Source organism: Bremia lactucae, linkage group LG5 (assembly GCF_004359215.1).
Source record: "Bremia lactucae strain SF5 linkage group LG5, whole genome shotgun sequence".
In the NCBI taxonomy this organism is placed as follows: Eukaryota; Oomycota; class Peronosporomycetes; order Peronosporales; family Peronosporaceae; genus Bremia; species Bremia lactucae.
Window position 1 is genome coordinate 2,139,354 of NC_090614.1, and position 27,017 is coordinate 2,166,370.

The window sequence follows — 27,017 nt, forward strand, 5'->3', positions numbered from 1 at the left end:
ATCGATTGGCGGGGTCAATTCAATTCAAATTAGCCAATCAACAGATCTTATTGCTTCGATAGTATAAAAATTGGTAATATAATATAATACTTAGTAAAAGTTTTATTACTGATCAAAATTTTATACTTTTTAATTATTTTATCATTGGAAATAATACTTATATAAATTATTATATCCTCTTACAAGAAATATTACATATTATCCTACAACAAGAAATAATCTTTTAATATTCCTCTTATAGAAAATAAAATTATGTAACGGTACACCCCATTACATGTATTGTAACGGGGCACTGCCGAAAAATACTGCTTCAGTACAAGTCCACGTCGCACTGCTTCCGTGTGAGCGGTGCCTCACGTCACTTCACGTACATACTAGTATCTGCAGAGGAAGACTCTCTTTAAAACACTTGCTTTAAAGAGGGATAAAAGTAAAATGTACAAAATATAATTAAACTCTTAAGTTTCTAACCTTCTAATACTTACTTAATTATATACTAATACATAACATGTAATTAAGTCTTATATGTCTCTCTCTTTGCGGACGACCAGCGCTGGTAGGACCGCGGAGCAACTAGATATAATAGCCTATATCTACCAAAGGGTAAGCTTTCCGAATATTGCTATGTAAAGTAATATTCTCCAAATATAATCTACCTTATACAAAATATACTAATTAACAACCTTCAAGTGTCAATCTCATGTAGCGATACACCCCGTTACATCACCCCTACCATAAATGACAATCACTCTGACTGTCATTGAATAGAGCGGTCACTATCAGATTACTTAAATACGATGCTGATTGATCTGAACCATCATTTTAATTCTATCGCATGGTTAACAAGTCTATGCGGTGTGCAAAAAGAGCGGCGCCTTCGGCTGCGGTACATGCAGCCGCGGGCGACGCATTATTGTTACTTGCGGCAGACGTTTCGTCAGCCGTAGTATCCTATTTTCCCGCAATACTAGATGTTGCGGGTGCACGTGGTCTTCCACGTGAATGCGACCCCTCTTTGGAGATCGACTATGAATGCGAGTCGGACGAAATGGCCGACTCGGGGAGAGCAGAACAGTCGCCTGATCGTTGTTAGGCGGCTGACCACGAGCCTTCGAATGAGAGGCTCAATCGAATCGACGTGCTTATAGCGTTCGCTATAGCATGTCTGGTTCTAACGATGAGAATGATTCCTCATCGCCAGCACCGTCTACTGTGCCGTCAATCGCACTTATTTATGTGCTTGGGGATGACGATGGCGTAAGCCATCTTTATAAAAGTTCTTGTGGTACCCCCGCTTCAGTGGGTACCACTCAGAGGAGCGTCGACAATATAGTCTCGTCTTGCCCCTGAGAAAGAGCCGTGGCTTTTGCTCGAACGGCTACTAAGTAGCTTGTCTGAGAAGACTACTCCACACAATATATATCCGTTATTTTTTGCGACAAAGCTACATAAGCTTGATCCCAGCGCGAAGAACTTTTAGTTCTGAGATAGTTGTTTTTATCTCGATGCTTTTATTGAGCATCGATGTTGTAGTGGCAACAACAAGCGAAATAAAATCTTGCTAATGCAAACCTTGAGCGCATTCATAAAGACATTATACGCGAAGCCTGGCTTCAAAGACTTAACGCGATTCGCGTAAAAATTCAGAAACGAACTCCAACCGGTTAAGAAAATAAACTGCATCGTTTGTCACGTGAGGCAAGACTTGCATGCCTCACGAACTAGGTCATTTATTTTAAGTAAAAGAACATTTGCTCTTCCATGCTTGTCTGCGTTTCGTTTCTGACGGTCCACTGCTTTAGCAATGGAATCCTGAACGAAACGGACTACTGATTCTCGAGCCAGCAGAAATTTCTCTGCTGACTCATTTTTTTGTTTTTTTCAGTGCGCTTTGTACGCACTGTCATGAGATCTTTCTCATCTTTGTATGTCGATTGATTAGACATTGGCATCAGTAGCGTCGTTGTTAACTTCGATGCGTGATGAGCAGGGTCAGAAATGCTGTTGCTCGTGCGAGTCCACCCCCTTAGACTAAGGATCCCTCTAAATGGGTGGGCATACGAGTATGGCGTAAGCCATTCACGAAGAACGGTGTATGCGTTGTAGACGCATGCACCAAATTGTTGATGGCGAATTCGACCATCGGTAAAAACTCGCTCCGATTCGGATACGACTGGACGTAACCTCAAAGTATGTCTTCGAGGACGCGATTTACGCGTTCTGTTTAATTATCCGTTACTGAGTGATCGGATGTTGACATAGTAAGCCGTGTTCCGATCTCTCGGAACACGGATTGCCAGAACTCTGCCGTGAATCGTGGATCTCTATCCGGGACCAATTCACGGGGCAGTCCATGAAGTTGAATACCGTGTCGATAGAGACACGGGCATAGCCCAGAGCCGTGATCGACTCGGGCTTGCAACAAGATGTACCATATTGCTGAACCTGTTTACAAAAACAAAAATTCCATTATATTTTGTGATCGTCTTCGGAAAATTCGAAGACGAAGTCTATAGAAACGGACTGCCAACATTCTGCCAGAAGTGGTAGAGGTTAAAGAGGTGCACGGGATGAAGGGCTAGGCTACACTCGTTGACATACCTCGCAAGCACGGATGTACTTGCGCACGATCGGATACTGGCGGGGCTAGTAAAAGTCGCGTCTTACTGTGAGATAAGTCTTCTCACGTCCACGATGCTCACTTGTTGGTGCATCTTGACACTTATAAATGATGCGCAAGTGCAAATCATTGTGAGTTAAGATGGCGACACGTAAAGTATCACCGACAACAGCTGTGTAATACAATAAACCGTTGCGTGTTGTGTATTGATCGGATGACGATCGATATAAAGCCGGTAAATCCTTAAAGGTTATTGGATAAATCCTTTAGATGATCCATTAAACGCAGAAGGTCTTTCTTTATTTTCTGTGTAGGCTTTCTTTTAAATAATCAATCAAAGTTGATGACGGAACATTTGTCATGAGTGCTGTTTCTGGCCGTGCGTAATGACGTATGGTCCGTATATACGATGAACGTTTATCTCCGAGGAAATAGACCCGAATAAGCCAGTGCATATTTCATGGCAAGAAATTCGTTGTTATGCACTGGATAATTGCGTTCAGCTTGTTGCTGCTGACGCGATTGGTAACAGACGACGCGCTCCGCGCCGTCCGTATCGTATTGCATTAACGCGCAGCCGAATGCAGAATCGCTGGCTCACAGACCACGTGGAGTGGTCTGTCTTGATCTGCAATCGCCAAGATGGGCGATCGCATCAAGCTTTGCTTGATACCTTCAAACGAACGCTGACAATCAGCGTTCCATAACCATTTCTCGTCTTTTTTCAAGAGACAAGAGAGATGAACTGTCATCTTGGCATAATTGCGAAAGTACTTATGCAAGTACGCCGCTAAACCAAGGAACTTTCTAAGTCCCTTGACATCGACTGGAACTGGCCAGTCAGTGATTGCCTTGATCTTCTCGGGATCAAGGCGCACGCCGTGTTCACCGACGATGCACCCAAGAAGAGGTATTTCGCTTGCAGCGAATATACATTTCTTGAGATTTCCATACAACTTATGTTTTCGCATAAATGAAAGAACCTGAAGAACGTGAGCTTATAAAATTCCACGTCCGTCTTACCGTCCATGGCCCGGCTATGGACGAATACATCGTCAAAACAACTCGGTACAAATTCTCGCACCGGTCTCAACAGATTTATTGCACATCTGTTGAATGTTGCAGGGGTATTACTAAGCCCTTGAGGCATCACTAGCCATTCCCAGAGCATCCCACTGGGAGTGATCACTGCTGTGTACGGGATGGCCCGCTCACGCATAAGGATTTGATAAAACCCATCCATCAGATCCATAGACGAAAAGATCGTACTCTTAGACATACCATCTATGATTACGTCTTTTCTAGGTATCGGCGTTTGAGCCGGTACTGTTGCAGCATTCAGTTTGTTGAATGCGTGCACTATCCGCCACCCCCCTGTGCCTCTCGCACACAGAAGGCCGGAGAGCTATGTGGGGAGGGTGACTCCCTCACATGGCCCGCTTTTAACGATCGAGAAAGAATTCATCGATCGCAAGTACTGGTCAACGAGGCAGTGGCCACTGCTTCATGACACAGTACTTCGAGCCCGGTTTGAGCTCGATCTCATGTCGAGTGCCCTTATCCTTAGACAACCCACATGGAAATGCTTCAGGGAAGACATCCCTGAATTTAATCAAATCTGTGTATAAAGGATTTTTCCTTAGTGACTACCAGGATTGAGTAGTATATCTGTCAATCCGAGTCTTCAGATCGAGGACACTTTCGTCCATCGATGAGCTGCTGAGAATCGTTTGCTCTCTGCAAATACTAACGCTGACCAAATATCGATTGCGTATTCGTTTTCTGTGATGAGTACGCAAATCTGCTTGATTCTACCACGATGCAGATCTCTCAAGAAACGCTTGGGTTCTAGGGTTGTAAATTAATTTATCTCCGAAGATAACTTCGGAGGCTCATACAGATCAAGTGCTAAAGCACCTACTCCTGATCCGTCATTAAACAAGATGTGCAATGTCTCAATTTCTTCCTGGAATTTTTCTACAGGCTGCCGAGGGATCAATCCCTCGGTATGCTGAAGTTTAGTTACTTCAGCATTGACTATTTGAGGAGATTTCTTTTCGAGTACGTGAAGACTTATTTCCGCAACGTCTTCCGATTGTGATTGCGCTATCACAGTCGGGCCTCTACAGTCGACTCTCAAGGAAGATACCGGATGTCCAAAACGGACAACACGATGATCCTAGGTCGAGTAGAATGTCGCCCGCTAATCGTAAATTCATATCTCAATCCACTCGACTTATTCAAGTGGTGGACCTTTGCCGCTGCCTGTGCATTCGCACAGCCGCCGGCAGCTGACTCCACAGTGTGATTGGTAATCATACTGTGATCTTGTGCAGTTGGTCTAACGACCGTACCACAAGTGAGGCCATCGCACTCAATCGTAGTACATCCACACGCTTGTGGACGCTCCAAGACGTTCATCAAATGGCCATCTGATTAACAAGTGGCAGGCATCTTTACGGATCGATGCTGCCAGCTGATCCTTAGCTCGTGCTTTCTGAGCCAAGCTAAACCTAGGATGACATCAAATTTGTCATCCAAATCCAGTACGATAAAATCATCGTCTTACTGTGAATCTTTTAACGTGTCGTGAAAGTTCACTACGTGTTTCATTACTGTCGCTAGACGCACTGTCATCCGTGTTGGAGGGATGTCGCGCTCAACATATTTTAGCCGACGACCCTCTAGTGACTGGCGACGAATAAAGTTATTCGACGCTCCGCAGTCCACTAGGGCTCTAAGTGACAAATCATTTGTCACTTTCAACTTCAAGGTGCTGAGGGATACCTCATCACCAGGTGCAGAGACACATAATGATTGTGTGTCTGGAGCAACTTTTGTCAAGAGATTTGCAAATTCTCTTGAGGTTGCTGGATCAGTAGGGCGTTGCGCCCCTACTGACCCCGTCCATTTTTTGGCGGTCCGTCTCGCTGTTGCGATTTCGCAACAACGTCGGATCCGCGACCGTTGCCCTTTTTGGCATACGATCCAAAATTACGTTCAGTACCTTTTGGTGCTGGACGTGGGGCACTACACTCATGAGCGTAATGTCCCAATTTTTGGCAGCGATGGCATTTCTGCGATCGCTTATTATTCGAAAAGCGAGGTTTCTCGCTTTCGACATAGGAAAGGTCCATGGGTTCTGGACCTCCTAGTTCGTGTCGTCTAGGTGGACGATATGATGACGAACTTGCTTGAGCCTGTCTCAAGCTAAAGTCCTCCTGTTCCGCTACGGATATTGCTTCTTCAAGCGTATCCAGTTCCAAGCGGAACAGGTGGGTCTTTACGGGACCATCCGTAAGACCTTGCATGAACACCGTAATCAACGTGTGTTCATGGACTGGGTTATTGGTAATACAACTCGCTAAGAGTCGTATGTGCTGGGCATATGCGTGCACATCACGCTTGCCTTGCTTAAGTTTCAGAAGCTCTGAACGAGCTCTGAACTCAGCCCTTGGTGGCTCAAACGTCTGTTTGAGTCGGGTTTTAAAAACCTCNTGAGGGATACCTCATCACCAGGTGCAGAGACACATAATGATTGTGTGTCTGGAGCAACTTTTGTCAAAAGATTTGCAAATTCTCTTGAGGCTGCTGGATAGTAGGGCGTTGCGCCCCAACTGACCCCGTCCATTTTTTGGCGGTCCGCCTCGCTGTTGCGATTTCGCAACAACGTCGGACCCGCGACCGTTGCCCTTTTTGGCATACGGTCCAAAATTACGTTTAGTAGCTTTTGGTACTGGGCGTGCGGCACTACACTCATGAGCGTAGTGTCCTAACGTTTGACAGTTATTGCAGAAATGCAATCGCTTATTGTTCGAAAAACGAGGTTTCTCGCTTTCGCCATAAGAGAGGTCCATCGGTTCTGGACCTCCCAGTTCGTGTCGTCTTGGTGGAGGAACGATGAAGAACTAGTTTGAGCCTGTCTCAAGCTAAAGTCCTCCTGTTCCGCGACACATATTGCTTCTTCAGACGTATCCAGTTCTAACCGGAACAGGTGGATCTTTACGGGACCATCCGTAAGACCTTGCATGCACACCGTAATCAACGTGTGTTCTTGAACTGGATTTTTGTGATATACAACTCGCTAAGAGTCGTATGTGCTGGGCGTAATCGTGAACATCTCGCTTGCCTTGCTTGAGTTTCAGAAGCTTTGATAGAGCTTTGAGCTCAGCCCTTGGTACAACCGTCTGTTTGAGCCGGCCTTTAAAAGCCTCTAGCGACCTAAAGACGTATAAGTCGCGTATCTTAAGGCCCAATGCCCAAGTTTTGACACGACGTGCCAAATTTATTTGAGCAAATGCGTCTTGCATTTGCACTACGACGATGTGACGAGCCCTTATGGCATCGTCCAACTCGACAAACCATCATAAGAGGGAGTCTTCTTCGGCTCCCCTATACTTGGAGACGTCAATCTTTAGGTTTACGGACGACGCGTGCGTGTGATTCCAGGTACAGGGGTCTGTACCTGTTGTAATCTCAACAGTTCTACCTGTTGAGAGCCTTGCTGATTAAGCAAGGCTACCTTTTCCTTCATCTCGTCAAGTTCATGCTGTTTGAACATTGCGGTAGCTGAATGGAAAGCTTCTCTGTCCAAATCGGACAGCATGGCCAAGATGGCATCGTTCCCTACGGTCGAACTCATTCGTTCGACCGCACTCCTTTCTATGTCACGTAGAAAGGAGAAGCTATCACACAAAACGTGATGCGTATTTCCATTATCATCTAACATGTCCATGTTAGATGATATAAATGTGGTCCTTGGACGAAGTACAAAGTGCTACCAGGTGTAATGGGGCACTACGACTTAAACTGCTTCAGTACAAGTCCACTTTGCACTGCTTCAGTTGCGAGTGGTGCCCCACGTTATTTCACGTACACTAGTATGTGCAAGGAATACTTCTCTTTAAAGCAACTAGCTTAAAAAGGGTTAAATGAAAACTGTATTAATATAATTAAGCATCTCTTCTTTCTATCCGTTGACTTAAACTTAATTATAAACTAATACTAAACATGCAACTGAATTCTTATCGTATCTGTCTTTCTCTTCTGTTTACATCTGCAGCTGATTAGTCTGCCGAATAAATAGATATAATGGTCTATACCTACTTATGGATAAGAGTTCTGAACATTACTATATAAAGTAATATCCTCCAAATATTATCTACCTTTAAGATAATATATTAATTAACAACCTTTAAGTGTTAATTTCATGTAACGATACACCCCGTTACATATATCCAACAATGTATTCGTCAACCAGGAAGAATGGTTCACTACGGCCTCGCAATTGATGCATCATCTGTGCTGCAGTCAACGCCACAGTTTTACCACGCGGATGTATGGAAGCAACCCATCTAATTTTTTATTGATAGATTCACCTTTGGCTGGAAGATATATTATATGAAAAGTAATTATTTCTATTTATTACATAACTTCTAATGTGAAATTTAGATTTCCACTAATACTGTACCGGTATTGCTAAACTTATCGACCAGGTCTTGCAAACATTTCAAATCAGCGATTGGCTTGTACGACAATGCCTCGCGAAGACACTAAGCGACGTACGAGCACCAGTAGCGCTGTCCATATACGTTCCGCTCTTTTATTAATACAATCTTATCGCGTTTAGGTACGCGTCTGGTTGACGAAGATGACGAAGAGACGGTAGAATTCACGACGTCGAAGGACATCTCTGTTTTCCCCACGTTTGAGGCCATGGGTCTAAAGGAAGATCTTTTGCGAGGCATTTACTCCTACGGTACGACTAATCTTAAGTATGCAATTCATTTGGCGTAGCAGTCGTTGTAATACGTTGTGTCCAGGCTTTGAAAAACCGTCGGCGATTCAGCAACGTGCGATAAAGCCTGCAGTTCAAGGCCGCGATCTGATTGCCCAGTCACAGTCCGGCACGGGCAAAACTGCCGTGTTTTCCATCTCAATTCTTCAGTCCTTGGATACGTCTAGTAACGAAACGCAAGCGCTCGTGATCTCGCCGACTCGTGAGCTGGCCGAGCAGACACAAAAGGTCGTTCTGGCTCTGGGGGATTTCATGAATGTCCAGTGCCATGCGTGTATTGGTGGAAAAAGCGTGGGTGAAGACATTCGTCGTCTCGATTTTGGTGTACAAGTGGTGTCGGGGACCCCTGGTCGAATTTTTGACATGATTCGTCGGCGCAACTTACGAACGCGCAACATAAAGATGCTTGTAATTGACGAGGCCGACGAGATGCTCAATAAAGGCTTTAAAGAGCAAATTTACGACATTTACCGGTATCTCCCGCCCGCGACGCAAGTGCTGCTCGTATCGGCCACAATGCCTCAGGAAGTGCTCGATTTGACCCGTAAATTCATGAACGAGCCTGTCAAAGTCCTCGTGAAACGCGATGAGCTGACATTGGAGGGCATTAAACAGTTTTTTGTGGCCGTTGAGAAGGAAGAGTGGAAATTTGATACGCTCTGTGATCTCTACGACACGCTCACGATCACACAAGCCGTGATTTTTTGCAACACAAAGCGTAAAGTGGACTGGCTCACGGCCAAGATGCGCGAAGCAAACTTTACCGTGTCGGCCATGCACGGGGACATGCCGCAGAAAGAGCGGGATGCTATCATGCAAGAGTTTCGGTCCGGTGGCTCTCGCGTGCTCATAACGACTGATGTCTGGGGCCGTGGATTGGACGTTCAGCAAGTGTCATTGGTCATTTGCTATGACCTTCCAAACAATCGTGAGCTGTATATCCATCGCATTGGCCGTTCCGGTCGTTTTGGACGCAAGGGCGTGGCTATTAACTTTGTTAAGGATGACGACATTCGTATCTTGCGTGATATTGAACAATATTATAGCACGCAGATTGACGAAATGCCCATGAACGTAGCAGATCTAATCTAACGTTATCGTCGAGTCTTTATTAGCAACAGCACTTGTCGTTTTAAAGCTCTTTGTTTGTTCTTGTTGTTCATGACGTGAACAACTCACGGTGTTGTCTGTCTTCCTCCTTGTCCATTTATAACCTTTTGGTACCGCCCTTTGTCGTCACGGGACATTCGTCAATAGCGAAACTAGTTGTTGTGTCGACCTACCGCTCCGAGGCCATTGTTGGCCCTTTGCACCACGCCTTGCAATGGTGCTTCACGCATTGTATCATACGGGATCCGTCGCTCCAAAATGGTATTGTCATTTCATTTTCATGGAAAGTTGCTACAGGACTCGGTCGGTGAAGATGCTGCCGAGGCATAAAAAAGGATACCCTACAGCTTATTCCCATAGACAACAACTTAAGTATGACAAGCGCACACAGGGAAAACAGCTCTGATTTTTTATGTGGCTCGGGCACCTACACCAGCCAAAATCTACTTAATCGCAACATTTGCGCTTGTAACTTCGAAAAGTTACAAGCGTTAACGCCTTCTCGTAGTCGCCTACTAGTAATACGACTTTCTTTTAACTTTTGCGGAAATTATTGTTATTAATTTATTTCGACTTTCCTTAAATGATTCCCTTGCCAATAGAACTGGCGTCTCTTTATTTTCCAGCAACTAGAGTTGTGGAAGACTTTGATCTGATGGAGATCAAAAGTAATTGGGAGCGCAGCAGCAAAATTTACAAATTGCGTACTGAAAATTGGCAACCTTTCGACTATTCTTTTTCTCTTTCGCTTTAGTTTTATATCCTGTAAATGAAGACCATAGAATTACAGCTTTCTAGACAAGCTCTCATCAAGTAAGTCATGACACAGGGCAGCCAGAGGCGCCATAGACCATCCTACCTGGTGCAAAAAGAGAGAAAGAAGCTCCTCCGCACACAGCTCCAGGAACTTCAACGGCAATTAGCCCAGCTCCAGGCTCGTCCGCGGAGTATCCGATCTCAGATCCTTGACAGTCTAGCAGCCAATAGCACCCTCCGAGATACAATTCAGTTCCAGCAGCTGGCATTGGCGGAAGCTCGATCGATGTTGGCTGGAATGCAGGTAGCGCTTTTTTTTAATGTAAAATGAAATCAAATGGCAGCTCATGAGCGAGTTGGGATGCGTCATTTGGTGTAGGAGCGCCAGGTGGGAAGCCCATTACGTAGACACATTCATCTTCCTCGAGAAGCATGGGATCGGCGTCAGGTGCTACAGCATCTAAAGGCCGGAATGATCACAAGAGGCTGTGAGTATATAAGAGCTCGCAGTCAGCATCTCGATTTGATGAAACCACAGCTAATGGACCATCGATACGAAGACGCGAATGGCAATTTTTGCTGCGAAAGGTTCGAGTTTTTTCACTTTACTGGCGTCCAGTCCATGCGGCAAGTGTTTGAGGCAATCAAATATTTTATGCTAAATATGGAAATTACGATTTCGGAAGCGTTAGGACACACGACAGTTCGAGAGGATTATGACGCTGTGGATGCTAAAACGTCGTTGTGGAACTATCGGTTACTCTCGACGGATACTCATGGGGTTACGTCTGAGGTTAATAAAGTCGCACTTACCGAGTATTTTGACGAATTATTCGAAATGGAAGGAAAACCTTGTGCTGTCGTCCTCACAGACTGCGTGGACGTTGATGATATGTATCCGTATAATCCTCACGAGCGAGTGCGAAGAGACATATGTGCCACGACTTTGCTGACGGAAGTGAGGCGCTCAAAATGCTCGGGAAAGTCATTGAAGGCTATTGAGCGCCAAGATAACAGCTGCGTACCCGACGCGAACTTTGCGCCGCGCGCAAGAGATGAACAAAGCAGCGACGATGAGGAAGAACTCGTCATTGTGATGCAACGTGTGGCGCTTTTGACACTGCATAGACCTGCTTTTCCCATCACAAAAAGCGCTCTTAGGTCGCTGAAAGAAGGCATTGCAAGTTGGGGAGAGATCGAGGTGCAATCGATTCGAAGGGCTGTTGAGGCGTAATTTTTCCTCACGATTCATTTTCTGTGAATCGCTCGATTTGGTTTTCTAATGTTGTAGCAATCATCGATGTGTTAATATTAAGTGTATCCATGAAATCAATCCTCTGTGATCTGTAATGCAGATAAGAGACCTTAATTGTGTTATTTATCTTCTAATATGGTTGATTCCCAAGTTGACTGCTCTCCATATGTAAGCTAGATTCCGGCTTTTCAAAAGCCGTACCGAATATATTTGCTACATTTCTGTTAAAAACATAGATTGCTTGAGCATTCTTCCTGGCGTTATACAGATAAAGCAATCACTTTCTATACACGTCTTAGATTTCATGAACCTTATGCTCGTCCCCGATTTTTTTCTCAAGCCCGCATATCTAATCAATCGTCCGCACCTCGTGTAAGCGGGCGTTGACAAAATTCAGCTTTGAGAATCTAGCTGCACGAATAAGATCAGAATATCGACAACCCATCCATCAAGATCGACCAGGACCATCCATAGAGGATGCGACTTAGAGGCCTTTTATAATACAAATGTCGCGTATTTGCGAGTTTTCTTTAAAAATACATGAGGATATACTATAGGAGTACGAGTGCCGGTTTTGAGCTTGCGAAATTTATTAAATGTCGTACTTCGCGTAGGCAAGTTTACTTTGAGCATTTTGGCAACTTCGATAGAGGTCGAGCTAATTACACTTTCTTTTAAAAAATTTCTGTTCAGCGTGGCGCAAAAAGTTGGATTATGAGACTTAAAGATGCGGTACCCGACGAAGGGTATCATTTTATTACTCAGACTCGTTGCAGCTACTCTAAGAAGTATTGGCTGTGCATATACTAATTGGCCGATCAGACCTATTTGCTGCCACGGTTTACGGAGTAATGCGGCAAAGAAAAACTCGTTATTTCCGAACTTGTTCACCAAGATGGCTTTATCCAACTATGGCGTCAAATTAAGTAGATCCGCCCTTCTTTTATTGGTTGTTATACTCATGCAGCTGCTTGCTGCAAACCTCGGAGGGTTCACGTAGATCGCCCACTGGCTATTCTAACGTACGGTTAATGACATAGATTTAAAAACATTACAGATGGCCCTCCGTCTGACATCCGACCAGGCCACCATGACAGAATCCTTGTCGATCCAGTACCTCAAGGCAACCTGGCTGGATGCTGTACGCTGGTTCCTGGTTTGATAAGCGAAAAATAACTTTACTTTAATGGTCTGGAAAGGTGCGTGGATACCTCCGGCTTTGTCTGGCACGACAGTTGAAAGGCTGGATCGGATATCTTACATTAGAAAGAACGTCATTTGGTCATTTTCATTTACACTTTGCTGTGGTCACTCCACTTCTCATTCCATTCGACCATGCGTACCTGTTACTATCTCACTCTTGCGGCTGCGTGCTTGTTGTCCGTTAGCGACGTGGGTGCTGCCGTGTTAAGACAGACTTCTACTCCCGTGGACAAGTTGGGTGTGCTTATTGAAAGTAATGATTACGACGACGCAAACAACAACTTGAGGGCTTCCAAATCGGACGAATCGATCAACCCCAAACAAACACAATCGATTTCCAAGCATTACGCCGTCCAAAACAAAGACTCCGATGAGGAGCGTTTCTTCTTCGACACTATAAACAGGCCTCGGTACGCTATTTGGTTTAATAACGAAATGACACCCGAAGATGTTCGCAGGGAACAGCGTAGACCGGGTTTTCTTCGACTTCCGCGCAATGCGAGACGTCGTTATTGGGGTTACTCAGAATACTACTACAATCACTGCCAGCGGTTTGTTAACAGATCGAAAGCTTTCTGCAGAGCGCAAAAATACTAGTTCTTCATGTTAGACTAAATAGCATAAAGAAGGACTCGTTATAATTTCGTTAATTTTTTTGTTATATTTATCGCATAATCTCTCCGCTTTTAACCGACGTCTCTATTTATGAGATTAGCGTAATGTCTAGAATATATATTGAGGAGCTCACAAGGCCTGCAAAAAGACTTCGCAATATTTGCGCAATTTCTTTGTTCAAGAGCAGGATTGCTATTTCAACAAAGTAATTATGAGTGTACGGGGCACTGCCAACCTGTGCTGCTTCAGTACAAGTCCGCTTCGCACTGCCTCAATGCGAGTGGGGCCTCACTTCACTTCACGTACACCATTACGTGCAGAGGAAGACTTTCTCTAAAACACTTGCTATAAAGAGGGTCAGCAACTAGCTAGAAACGAGACTCCCAGCTGTTATGCGAAGGTGGATAACCACGCCAGCGAACAGAATAACTCGCACGCTGCCCCTTCACATCACGGTGGTTCTGGATACGTGCCACAAGAAAACGCTGACCACCGTGGGAATCCACCAAAGGTTGTGTTGGAGGAGGGAATATTAGATCCGAACCGTATGTCAGATCTAATGTCGAGGATCGACAAAATTCCAGATTTTCCAGATGCGATGAGCGGTTATTTTTAATTTATTATTTAAATAATATAAATTTTTAAGCAGGTTTAAGGCAGTAGTTTGCTAAACTATATCGATCACTTCCTCCATGATTTGGAGGAGGGACTTGAGCACGAGCGCGCCGAAGTCGCTCATTGGAGCAGACGGTGCAGGCTCACCATATCGAGCGGTTAAAAGACCGTTCGAAAAGTGCGTACTTCATGTTGGAGTACGAACGGAAATATCATGCTGTTCGCGATGAGCTGTCGTCAGCTCATCGTAGTTTCGAGGATATTCGGAACCGGCGTGAGAAACTTCAGGTTTAAAATGAGAACCTGGTTCGCGATCACAAGAATCTTTTGGGGATTCTTGAAAAGGGTGGTCAAATCCGTCCTCGGAAGTAGCCGCGTACTGATATTACGGGCGAAGCCGACCAACGTAAAACGTAGGATGTGTTTGCATCCTACATGGCAATTCTATTGTGTACGCATTGCCTCTGCGATGCAGTACACGGAAAGGACCAATGAACTTAGGTAGTAGTTTACTGCTACCCACATTAGTGATTACACGGTAAGGTAGGTTTACCGTAGGGAGTAGCACTAGATCATTATTCTTAATGAATGAACATTTGCTCTTCCATGTTTGTCTGCATTCCGTTTCTGTCGGTCCACTGCGTTAGCAATGGAATCCTGAACGAAACGGATTATTGATTCTCGAGTTAGTAGAAACTCTTCTGCTAACTAATTTGTTTTGTCTTTTTCAGTACGCTTTGTGCGTACCGCCATGAGATTATTCTCATCTTCGATGTCGAAGATATCGACATCGACATCACTCGCGTCGTTGTGAACTTCGACGCATGACGAGCATGAGCCAGAATTGTTTTGCTCGTGCGAGCCCCCCCCTAAACTAGAGGATCCCTCTAATTGGGTGGGCATGCGAGGATGGCGTAAGCCATTCACAAAGAACGGTGTATGCGTTGTAGACGCATGCACCGAATTATTGATGGCGAATTCGACCATTGGTAAGAACTCGCTCCAATTTGGATACGATTGGACGTAACCTCGAAGTATCTCTTCGAGGACGCGATTTACGCGTATTGTTTGACCATCCGTTTCTAAGTGATCGGATGTTGACATAGTCAGCCGTGTTCCGAGAAATCGGAACATGGATTGCCAGAACGCCGCCGTGAATCTCGGATCTCTATCCGAGACCAATTTACGGGGTAACCCATGAAGTTTGAATACCGTGTCGATAAAGACACGGGCACAACCTGGAGCCGTAATCGACTCTGGTACCGCAGCAAGATGCACCATCTTGCTGAATCTGGTTACGAAAACAAGGAGTCCATTGCTTTTGTGTTCGTCTTCAGGAAATCCGGAGACGAAGTCCATAGATACGGACTGCCAACACTCTGCCGGGAGTGGTAGAGGTTAAAGAGGTGCACGGGATGAAGGGCTAGGCTTCACCCGTTGACAAACCTCGCAAGCACGAATGTACTTGCGCACAAAATGATACTGGCGGGGCCAGTAAAAGTATCGACTTACTGTGAGGTAAGTCTTCTCACGTCCACGATGTCCACTTGTTGGAGCATCGTGACACTCATACATGATGCGCAAGCGCAAATCATTGTGAGTCGGGACGACGACACGTGGGGTGTCGCCGGTAACGGCTGTGTAATACAATAAGCCGTTACGTGTTGTGTATCGATCGGATGACGATCGATATAAAGCCGGTAGATCTTTAAAAGATTTATCGGATGGATTCATTAAATGATCCATCAGACAAAGAAGGTCCTTATCTTCTTTATAGGCTTTCTTTATTTCATCAACTAAGGTTGATGATGGAACACTCGTAGTGAGTGTTGCAACAGTAAGATCACTTTTACTGTTGGGGTGCACTGCTGACTCGAAATCGGGTCGGCGTGATAACGCATCAGCGACGACATTAAGTCGTCCTGGTTTATATTCGACGGAGAAGTTATACTCCGCGAAGAAGGATAGCCACCTCGCCATTCTTTGCGAGAGGTGTGGGCTATTGACGGCCGTGCGTAATGACGCATGGTCCGTATATACGATGAACGATCTATCTCCGAGGAGATAGACCCTAAATTTAGATAATGCATATTTCATGGCAAAGAACTCCTTGTCATGCACTGGGTAATTGCGTTCAGCTGGTTGTAGCTGACGCGATTGGTAACTGACGACGCGCTCCGCGCCGTCTGTGTCGTATTGCATTATCGCGCAGCCGATTGCGAAATCGCTGGCGTCACAGACCACATGGAATGGTCTGTCTTGATCTGCAATCGCCAAGATGGGCGATTGCATCAAGCTTTGCTTGATACCTTCAACTGAACGCTGAAAACCAGCGTTCCATAACCATTTCTCGTCTTTTTTAAAAAGACGAGAGAGATGAACTGTCATCTCTGCATAATTGCGAGAGTACTTGTGCAAGTACGCCGCTAAACCAAGGAACTTTCTAAGTCCCTTGACATCGACTGGAACTGGTCAGTCGGTAATTGCCTTGCGTCTGCTACACACGCCCAATCCAAAAGAACGAGCGGCAAGAAGGTGGCGGCTAGTGGAAAAGCAAAGCATCCTAACGCGTACGGGCAAGGAGCTGCGGCCTCAAAAGCAAAGCCTGACCCCCTTGAGAGTCTTTTCGGGACTAGTAACGGGAACGGTACGCTTTCATTGCTTTGACTCATGCTCGGCAAGCGATAAGGACATGGAAAAGTTTCAGGAGGAAGCGGCGTAAGCGTATGTGAAGGAAGGACGCACCTCACCTGTGAACATGGACATAAAAACGGAGCATCCTCAGGAGAAGGAGTCGGTCGATGGGTCTGCAACAGCGCCCAGAAAATTTAATCCTCTTCATCAGTCCTCCGCTCCAACAACGAAACTCTCCGCTGAGTTGGCAAGCGGGAAGCTGACATGGAAGAAGTAGTTAAGATGGAGATGATGCACTTTTGGAACATGTGTCTTCCTCCCGACCATCCACATTCTCTGACACCTGCGTCAATTTAAGGATAGGGATTCCCTTTCTCGTTTGACAATGGACCACGGCAGTACCTAGCAGGGAGTCGACGAAGTAGCTGACGGCGCCGCTCACGACCGGGAAGAGGACGTTTCCATCAAAATAAGCCAGTAGATGCGAGGTTATCCCTGGGATAAGAGGGCTTTTAATTCGGACCCGCTCGCAGGAGGTTCAGAATGCCCACACAGCTCCATATATTTCTGCAGTCACTTCATGACGTGCTCACGACTGTTCCCGCCAATGGACAATGCGAGTGGATGGCGTGCTACGCGTCCACTAGCAGCAAATTCGTGATCATAGTGCGCGGAGAGCGTGGCTGTTGCTACTGCTGCGCTTACTGGAGCGCTCTGGTCTGGATACAGTCCTTGCAATCCACGACTTGGGTCAACTGCGCCGCATGCAACGTCTTGGCGCAGGTTGCAGATCATCAGTGTATAAACACTGCTTTTGAGCGAGTCCGCCTCTTTGAAGACGGCGGAGGTCCGCTGTAATTTGCCATATTTACGGAGCGCAAGAGGTCCGTTTGAATCAAAGTCCATCAACCTATTGGTGCGGGGGCGATGGCGTGTGCGCAATAGTGCAATATTACGACCTATCGACGTTGATGCCAAGGACGCTACACAGTTTTATTAATACAAGTACTACGCTGTGTATGAAGCAGATAAACACGATACCGGCTGCGGGCGGCCTCATAGCGATGAAGAGCTCAAGCACACGCTCAAAGCCTATCCGGATCTACACTTTATACCCATTATGAAACGGGGTGTATCGTTACATGAAATGAAAGCTTAAAGGTTGTTAATTAATATATTATTTAAAAGGTAGATAATATTTGGAGGATATTACTTTATATTGTAATGTCTTGAATTCTTATCCATAAAGAGGTATACGCCATTATATACATATTTTTTCCGCAGACTAATCAGCTGTAGAAATAATCAAGGAGAGTTACAAGATAAGATAGAGATAAGAATTCATTTACATATTTAGTATTAGATTATAATTAAGTTAGCATTTACAAAGATAGAACAAGAGACACTTAAATATAGTTAAAAAAACTTTCATTTTGCCCTCTTAAGCTACTTACCTTAAGAGAAGTCTTCCTCTGCACGTACAGTGTACGTAAATTAATGTAGGGCACCACTCGCAACTGAAGCAGTGCGAAGTGGAATTGTACTGAAGCAGTACAAGTCATAGTGCCCCGTTACACCTGGTAGCACTTTGTAGTCCGTCCAAGGACCACATTTCTCACACCAAGAGATAGTAATGCGTCACCCGCGGCTGCACGAACCGCAGCCGAAGGTTCAGCACTATCATCACCCCGCATGAATTGTTCCTTCATGCGATGGAATTTAAAATGATGGATCTGACCAATCAAAAACATTTTAAAAATTAAGTGGTCATTTAGCGACCACTCCACCTAATGACATTCAGAGTGATTGTCGTTTAAGGGAGGGGTAATGTAACGGGGTGTATCGTTACATGAAATTAACACTTAAAGGTTGTTAATTAATATATCATCCAACAGGTAGATAATATTTGGAGGATATTATTTCATATAGTAATGTCCTGGTTTCTTATCCATAGATAGGTATAGACCATTACGTCTATTTATTCCGCAGACTAATCAGCTGCGGAAGTAATCAAAGAGAGAGTTACGAGATAAGATAGATAAGAATTCATTTACATGTTTAGTATTAGTTTATAGTTAAGTCAACATTTACAAAGATAGATTAACAAGACACTTAACTATATTAATACAGTTTTCATTTTACACTCTTAAGCTAACTTGCCTTAAGAGAAGTCTTCCTCTATACGTACAGTGTACGTCACCTAACGAGAGGCACCACTCACATCTGAAGCAGTGTGAAGTGGACTTGTACTGAAACAGTACAAGTCGCAGCGCCCCGTTACAGGTGGTGGCTAAGCCAACAAATTCGCCGACTGGTCAAATAAGTCCGATGCTCCGAGAGCAACAATGCGGGAGGGCCCTGATAATTAAGACATCACGTCTTGCTTGACTCCACGGTGTCATGGGGTCAACAACGCACCCCGCTGCAACGAGCCCACTGGACGCTGAAATAATGCGTCAGCGAACAAAACTTTCACAGACAACAGAGGCTGTTCAGGAATGCTGCACTTTGATTAGGGAAAAATCAATCAACCGACTTAAGCCGGAGGATGGAGCTTCCGGGTGGAGATTTCATGACAATGCTAACATTATTGCTAATGCATGGACTCCCATTTTCCAGCAGGAGGCTGCGGATGCGCAAAGATGCAGGCAGGTGCTCACATTGTTGGGATCGAAACGGCAGCGCACGGCCAATTTAAATCATCTGGCTCCACCCATCAAGGAAGCTAAAGTACGCGTTGCAATCCTGAGCATTCATCGGGGCAAGGCTTGCGGTCCTGACAGGCTGATGAACAACTTACTTCGAATTTACATTGACATACTCGCTCCGATACTTGTCCGGCTTTACAATCAGTGGATGGACTAGGGAGTGTTCCTGTCAGCTTCCCGGAGGTAGATATAATTTGCCTCATAAATGAAGGCACGGCGACAAATTTGCTGAACTACAGGTTGCTGGCTTACTCAATTCCGACTATGAAATCAACACCCGCATTCTAACCGCCAGGACGAGAGCGAAACTGTCGCTCCTCATTCACCGAATTGAGATGGGTTCGCGCCAGGGAGGACTACTCACACCACGATCGATCTGTACATGGCGGCGAGGGTAGAAGTAAAACGCGGACCCAGATTTGGCGCACGCTTTGGCGCTATTATTGGACTTCAAAAAGGTACATGGCTCGATTAAAAGGACCTTCCTCTATGAAGCGCTGACGTGGCTTGGATTTTCCCCGGCGTATGTTAAGGCTGTAAGGGCACTCTATGACACTCCCGAGTCATCGTTGGTGACATACTCCTAGCGGGGGGAAATGGCGGGGTCGTGCGATCGGTTTTCATCGCTCCTGCAGGTCCACTTCTTCCCGTCTCACGGTTGGGGTGGAAGACGTCATTGTGCGCCACGGGACACAAGGCGCTACCGATGGCGATCTCTACACCTTACATCCGGCGAAGACACAGATGATCACTGCGCTGTAACCAATTGAAAAAAACAATCCACTCGATACTTTCAGGCCCGCCCACCACCGTTTGGACCTTAGGTAAAATATGAATTTAAATTGCACCTTTCATTTAATCAACAGTGGCGGCGGTGAAGGTAGCAGAGGCAGCCCGTCAAGGGCAGTTTTGCCTAAAATTGCTCACAAATGCTCAAGTGGACGACCTCCGCTTAATGACGAATCACGGCGCGGTAGTACGCCCGAATCTTCATCTTAAAGCTATGTGCCCGAAAAGAGCTTTACTGCGCGACATCATTTACTGGACGTGAACAAATGCGAATAATGTGCTGGTTTCACCGAGTCGGAAGCCACCATTGTCACGGGCAGTCCAGCGGCAGGTGGAGCGATAATCCTTGCTGCTCCTACTGAACTTCCCAATGCTATATACACCAAATACGCATAGAGACAGAATTTGCTAAAGGTGCAGTGGCCAGGCTACGTTGCCGTAGCCCTGACCACTCAATCGTTGTCCAGGAACTGGTGGCCAACATCTCTCTCATCGCGGGAGACTGCGGTTGATTAATTAGACGACAACGGGAAGGCAACCACCCAGAGCATCCACACTGGCTGCCGGTTTCTGGCACGCCAGACGCATTGCGGACACTTAACTTATCTGGAGATAGGCTGTGGTGCCTCGACAGAGCAACCTCGCTGTGCGCACCTTCACTGGACGAGCGTTGGAGCGCGGCACTCAGCAAGAATGGAGCTCTAACAAGGGCGCTAGACTGTGGTGGGCCTGACGGAAGCCGCGAAACACACAGCTGCTGATATAGAACAGTAGCAGAATCTTTTTAATTCAGGGACGGGAAACTCGGACCTGCACAGAGCCTCGTATAGCAACACAGGTCAGCGCGTCCGGTGTCAGACGCTACTTAGGCTGTTGCGATTTTCTGGCGTCACTGTAACGGCTATTAGGCGTCACTAACTATGTCATACGACACTAATATACGTCACGTAAAAAAAACAAGGAAAATTGTAAGTCTCTTGACGTGAGTTGCTCCTCACACACAAACATTATGTGTAACCGACTTTGGTGATGAAGTTTAGCTTATCATCTTGCAAATCAAAGTGGTGAATAAGTTTCTACAAAAGTCAGAAGTCGATTGTGGGGCATCGAACCATTTTATTCGACGCCAATCGCTAAAAGAGCGCAGACTCAATTTCATTGGGCGGATAATTTTCTAACGAGGATGACAGTGCGCCTTGCAACAGGCGCATCTGTAACAGTTAAGAGACGTGTAGTTGGTTTTTAATACACATTAAAGAGTTACAGTACGATGATGAATACATGGTACTGGATTTGGATAAAAAAATATATGTCATCCTTGGATTACCATGGCTCAGAAAGTACGAGTCATGCCTTAGATAAAAGCATTAAGTCGTGGCGACGCCTGTCTCTCGTTCATCAGATGGTCATCTTATGAACATATTGGAGCGTCCAGAAGCGTGTGCGGATGTCCTACGTGTGAGTGCGATGGCCTCACTTGTGGTACGCTCCTTAGGACGATTGTACAAGATCTCCTAAGACGTCCTATCACACTTTGGAGATACATTCCGGACACTGAGCACAAACATGGCAGCGTCCAAGTTCGATCACACCAATAATTCGAGTGGATCGTAATATTGTTGTTTGCTCGAAAGCAACATCCGAAACAATCTTAAACTGCTTTTTCGATCTAGGGTTTCGCACTGTCTCTTATATATACATATATAACAGACAGTGCGAAACCCTAGATTGACTGGAGCATCGCCCGTAGAGGATCTCGCTGTACAATTCGAGGCAGTTGCGGGGTGGGGGTAGTCCCAAACAAATACGGGAATAAGTCCCATATACCTTGAGGGGGTAAATCTTCACGATTTTCAAGGAAATAAGTTCCACGGTACCAATAAAAAGGTTTTAAAGAGAATGAGACATTAAATGTCTTGGTAAACAAAGGATCAAGTGATTGTAGACGCTTATACACTTGATCTGATAGCGCTTCCAAAGTTTACTTTGGAGATAACTCAATCCAACGCTTGAATCGAAAAGGTTTTCGCGTGATTGCAAAGTGGCAAAGTCAAGCAGGTCTGCGCACTTGTCTCAGATGAAACGTATGTGGCCGATATTCGGTCAGCAAAAGTATTTTCTTGAGAATAAACGTGCTATCAGGAGCTCATCGATGGAAAAATTGTCCCGAAAAGAAGACTCTGATTGAACGATTTGCGTCTCAATACTGGGTGTCGTTGAAAATAAATTCTTTATATAAGAATTACATCGAATTCAAGGATGTAACGGGCTAGAGTTGCCCTAATGTTACACAGTCCCCATTAAGTACATTTGGTACTTAAGGGGACGGTCAATTACTAAATAATAGTAATTAGACCCAACACTCGGGTGTGGTGCACATTTGTGACCAACCCTTGTGGATGTGATGCACATGGGTGCATTCACATTAGGAGGGATGACGCCCAGCGTCATCCATGATGACGGCTAGCGTCATCAGTTACGCGAGGTATCTATAAAGATACGCTCGCAATACATATTAGATGATATCTATAGAGATGATGTTTTGATTGGTAAAAATAGGTATTTATGTTTAACGCGATTAAATATAAATCAGTCTGAAAACTACTTTCTACTTAGTAAGTGCGCACGAGGAGCCGAATTACCGCTCCCGTGCCGACACTTTTCTGGAGTGCTTAGTCCGTTGGGTGAGGTCGCTAAGACGCTTACCACAACCTCACTGCACGCTAGAATAGACGGTCAAACCGTTCCTCGCTGTGTTAGGCTGTGTGCTTAAGTAGAGCGTGGCCGCATTAATACGTTTCCGTTTACACTTGGTCGCACTAGAAATCCTTCCTACGACCCGCATCTCTGCGTGTGTACGTGAGGATAAGCCTCAAAATCGATTTGGCTCATTCTTTTCACCTCTCTGAACATCGTCGGGAGGTGACAGGGCATATGGCGCAGGGACTTGCTCAACAAGCCCTGGCCAGGCACCTGGGCAGTCCTCCTGAGCAACATGTTGCTCAGTTGGAGCAGTTTGACGCATTCGTGCTCGGACAGCGGAGATCCGCGTCCGCGTGCACAGAGCCATGCTGCGGCGGAGTCCGTCACTCAGACTCAGGATGAGCTAAGGCATGAGCAGGCTCGGAGCGAGGCTCTCAACAGAACTCTTCAGATGCTCTCAGCACGGATGCACCAGCCGAGGCCCATTCGGATGGACCCGCCCAAGTTCGATGGAACTGCAGCGTACACGATTGTCCACTGGCAATGCGGAGTCGCGCAGCGCATTGAGGACGACAGCCGGAGGGTGTCGTACGCTATGTCGCATATGCGCGGTAAGGCCTCGGAGTGGGCTTACTCGGCGCTTATAGCGGACAGAAAGGCGTTCCCTATATGGGCGATCTTTAAGACAAAGATTCGCGCCATGTACCAGCCGCCGAACAACGAAGTGTTGCTTCAGGTGCGCTTCTTTGGAGCGCGACAGGCGAAGCGATCTCTGCAAGAGTATGTGCAAGAGATGCGCTCGCTGTCGGCGTCCATAACCGTAGGTCCGATTCCGGAGCACATTAAGGTGCCCACGTTTATGAACGGACTACGGAATGGCCCACCGCGACAGGCCGTTTTCAGAAAGGTGCCGTCGACGATGGAAGAGGCAATCCAAATTGCCTTAGTTGAGGAGCAATCCTACAACAGTGCCTCGGCGACAGCTTGGTATAAGCCGTCGGCCGAGAGGCCAGATGCTACTCCCATGGAGTTGGGCAATGCAGACGTTGTCTGCTATGATTGCGGCATGCGCGGCCATATGATGGGCTGCTATGCCAGGGTTCCTGCTGGGGATAGATACCACAAGAGGACTCCCTTTTCGAAGAGCGATGGCAAGAACCAGCGTGTGAGACGCATGAATTCTGCATCGACCACTGAGAGGTCGGGAAATGCAGGAGCGCAGAAGGGGCGGGATGCCCCACTCACGCGGACTCTGAAACTACCCCTAACTTTAGAGTTGTGGAACAAATGGGTAGCATAGTCCCTGAGGTCTTAAAATTTCGGACATCAACCCTGCTGCTCTATAGCGCTCAAGTACGAGGCTATGACCAGGTGATGACCCTCCTAGTGGATTCGAGTGCATCACAAAATTTTGTAAAACTCGCGGCTCTAAGAAAGAGACCGGCGATGTTTGAGTCGCTTTGACAGTTTGGCAAGCGAGAAGAGGCGACCGTTCTTTAGCGAACGCCGCACTCATTAACTCTGAGGGAGTTCAGGTAGAACTCGCTTTCAGCTTTAGTGACTTTTCTTGTAAAGAGAAGTTCACAGTGCTAGGAATGGAGAGTCTTTATGACCTCATCCTAGGCATGCCATGGTTGGCGAAGTACCAACCATGGATAGACTGGCATACACGCACAGTTTCGAGCTCTACGCAGGACACCGGAAGGGGTGTGCTCCTGCGAGAGGTGTATGTAACTGATGTCGTGTCGAACACAGTCGAGGGTGCGTTGACGGGATGTCAAACGTCACCAATTCCTACCCACCTCGTGGAGACTGGGGTAGTGAAAAGGACGATGACAAGTAGTCATGCTTTCGAATTTCCTGCACAGAGCATAAAATCCTGTGGCAGCAGACGATGAGCTGACAGGAAGTCAAGCGTCGCATGAACCGGCACGGCGCCTAGAGCCTGGTGCGATTGGAAGGGGTGCGTTAGCCAGGAGAGCAACGGCACCCGCTTCCCAAAAATCTCGTCGTTACTCAGAGAGCGAATACCCGACAGATTAGGACGATCAAAGGCACGTCTAAACGAGTGACAATCGGAGAGTGACGTTTGTATCAGTTCCTATTAGCGAGGACGGGCCTTTGAACGAGGTGTTCGAGGCCGCCAAAGACGAAATTGCAGAGGCATCCTCAGTTGAGGTGCTCCGTCAAGTCTTTAAATCTACCGAGGAGATAGTAAATCTCCCGGAAATGTCGTGGGGTCTGTTCCTTGCCGAGTTAAAGGAAGGAAAGATCCACGAAATAGTCACACCAGTTCCAAAAGAGGACTTGGTGGACTGTTGCTCGTCGTCCACAATGGACAAGAGTGATCTAGAACGGACAAAAATACAAATACACGGTTCGCTGCTCAAGGCTGGAATGCCTTGAGATACAGTCCGTTCTTCGAGGTTCTGTGGAAACATCGTGATGTGTTCCCAGAAGAAGTGCCGAGCCGCCTACCAGCAGATAGGGGCATCGGGCACGAGATAGACCTCGAACCTGGCACCAAGTATTGTGTGACCAGGCAATGGCCGTTGCCGAAAGAACAAGTCGATTATATCGATGAGTTCTTCGACAAGCGAGCCAAGGCGGGACATGTGCGTGAGAGCAAATCGCCTCACTGCAGCCCGACCTTTTGTGTGCGTAAAGCCACAGGTGGATGGCGCGTGGTTCATGCTTACAATAAGCTGAATACGGCGACCGTACCGGCGCAAGCGCCAATCCCGCGGACAGATGTCTTGTTGAACTCCATGGGAAAGTCAACTATCTTTTCCCGTTGAATTTGAAGGATGGCTAGTATCAGGTACTCATGAGAGGAGTCCGATGTAGCCAAAACGGCAGTAAGCACCCCAAGCGGTATGCTTTGGGAGTGGCTTGTGACGCCCTAAAATTGGAAAACCCACCGCCTACATTCAACCCAGTGGTGGCTCACGTGATGCGTCAGCACCGTGCCTACGCGTCCCATTACTTTGACGATGTATTCGTGCGTAGTAGGGCCGAGGACGGGCTGCGTGCAATAGAGTCGCACAAGCATCATTTAGACGCTAAGTTATAGACTTTAAAGGACGCCCAATTGTACGTCAACTTGCAAAAGTGCGTCATGGGGGTCCCTGAGATACCTGTACTGGGCTGCATCGTTGGTACACATGGTGTACGAGCAGACCCAGACAAGATAAACTTAGTAAAGGAATGGCCAATCCCACGGCATGTGAAGGATTGCGCCAATTCCTAGGGCTCGCTAATTACTTAAATAAATATAGCAAGAATTATGCAGAGCAAACTAAACCATTATTTTAGCTCCTTCAAAAGAACGCAGAATGGGTTTGGTTAAAAGAACAAGATGATGCGTTCACATCACTGAAGCAATCTCTTGTAGACCGGTCTTGGCATTACCAGACGAGGATAAGCCCTTTAGCGTCGTCTACGATGCAAGTAACTTTGCAATCGGCAGCGCGCTCATGCAGAAGGGATGACGACGGCGTTGACCGCGTCATCTCTTATCAGTCCCGGCTTTTAAAAGCCGCGGAACTGAATTACCCGTATATGACAAAGAACTACTTTCAATAAAGTATGCTCTTGTCAAATTTCGTGTGCACCTATTGGACACCGAACCATTTGTGGTTTATACGGATCACGCATCACTGCGTACCGCAATAAACCCACCGCACCTCTCGCCTAGAATGGCAAGATGGCTTACATTCTTCTCTGAATTTAATTTAAAAGTTATATACAAGCCGGGTAAGTCAAATGTCTTGGCTGACGCTTTATCGCGCAGACCAGACTTCGAGGTGAGACACCAGGAAAGTGTGTCTAGTGCTAAAGCACAATTTCAGCGGTCAACGTTGGCAGCCATGAAGGCATACCACGTGACAGGCTCATTAGCCACTGAGGTAAAAGAGAGCTTCAGTCAGGACGACCATTGTCGCCTACTGTTGCATCACTTTGGTGGACGAAAGGTTCCCCTCCCGTCGCACCTGAAAGCTAAGCTAAATCGCTTTAGCTACAGCGATGTCATGTTATGGCATCAGCTGTCACCTTGTGATCCCTATAGCAACTCCCGAAGAGTGGAGCAAGCAATTGCCCTTTGTGGAGTTCGGTATAAATAACAGTGTCCACGCCAGCACGGGTGAGACACCGTTTTATATTAATGGACTGCGCCATCCTCGGACGCCAGTCTCGTTTGTGCACACCCCG

The 27,017-nt window shown here is 46.3% G+C and overlaps 4 protein-coding genes across 4 annotated transcripts; 3 read left to right on the forward strand and 1 right to left on the reverse strand.

The window, feature by feature from the left end:
* Window positions 1-8,156: 8,156 nt before the first annotated feature.
* On the forward strand, window positions 8,157-10,064 carry CCR75_002499 (uncharacterized protein; the record flags this gene model as incomplete). The annotated part of the gene is made up of 3 exons (XM_067960596.1): window positions 8,157-8,181; window positions 8,250-8,378; window positions 8,443-10,064. 3 exons carry the CDS (start codon window positions 8,157-8,159, stop codon window positions 9,507-9,509), a joined length of 1,221 nt encoding a protein of 406 aa, XP_067820973.1. The 3' UTR covers window positions 9,510-10,064.
* A 129-nt stretch (window positions 10,065-10,193) lies between these two features.
* Window positions 10,194-11,806, forward strand: CCR75_002498 (uncharacterized protein). Its single transcript, XM_067960595.1, has 2 exons — window positions 10,194-10,587; window positions 10,663-11,806. The coding sequence occupies exons 1-2, from the start codon at window positions 10,348-10,350 to the stop codon at window positions 11,515-11,517; spliced, it is 1,095 nt and encodes a 364-aa protein (XP_067820972.1). The 5' UTR covers window positions 10,194-10,347; the 3' UTR covers window positions 11,518-11,806.
* A 1,067-nt stretch (window positions 11,807-12,873) lies between these two features.
* Window positions 12,874-13,338, forward strand: CCR75_002497 (uncharacterized protein; the record flags this gene model as incomplete). Its single annotated transcript, XM_067960594.1, has 1 exon — window positions 12,874-13,338. One exon carries the CDS (start codon window positions 12,874-12,876, stop codon window positions 13,336-13,338), a length of 465 nt encoding a protein of 154 aa, XP_067820975.1.
* A 3,840-nt stretch (window positions 13,339-17,178) lies between these two features.
* On the reverse strand, window positions 17,179-17,511 carry CCR75_002496 (uncharacterized protein; the record flags this gene model as incomplete). Its single annotated transcript, XM_067960593.1, has 1 exon — window positions 17,179-17,511. One exon carries the CDS (start codon window positions 17,509-17,511, stop codon window positions 17,179-17,181), a length of 333 nt encoding a protein of 110 aa, XP_067820974.1.
* Window positions 17,512-27,017: the final 9,506 nt, after the last annotated feature.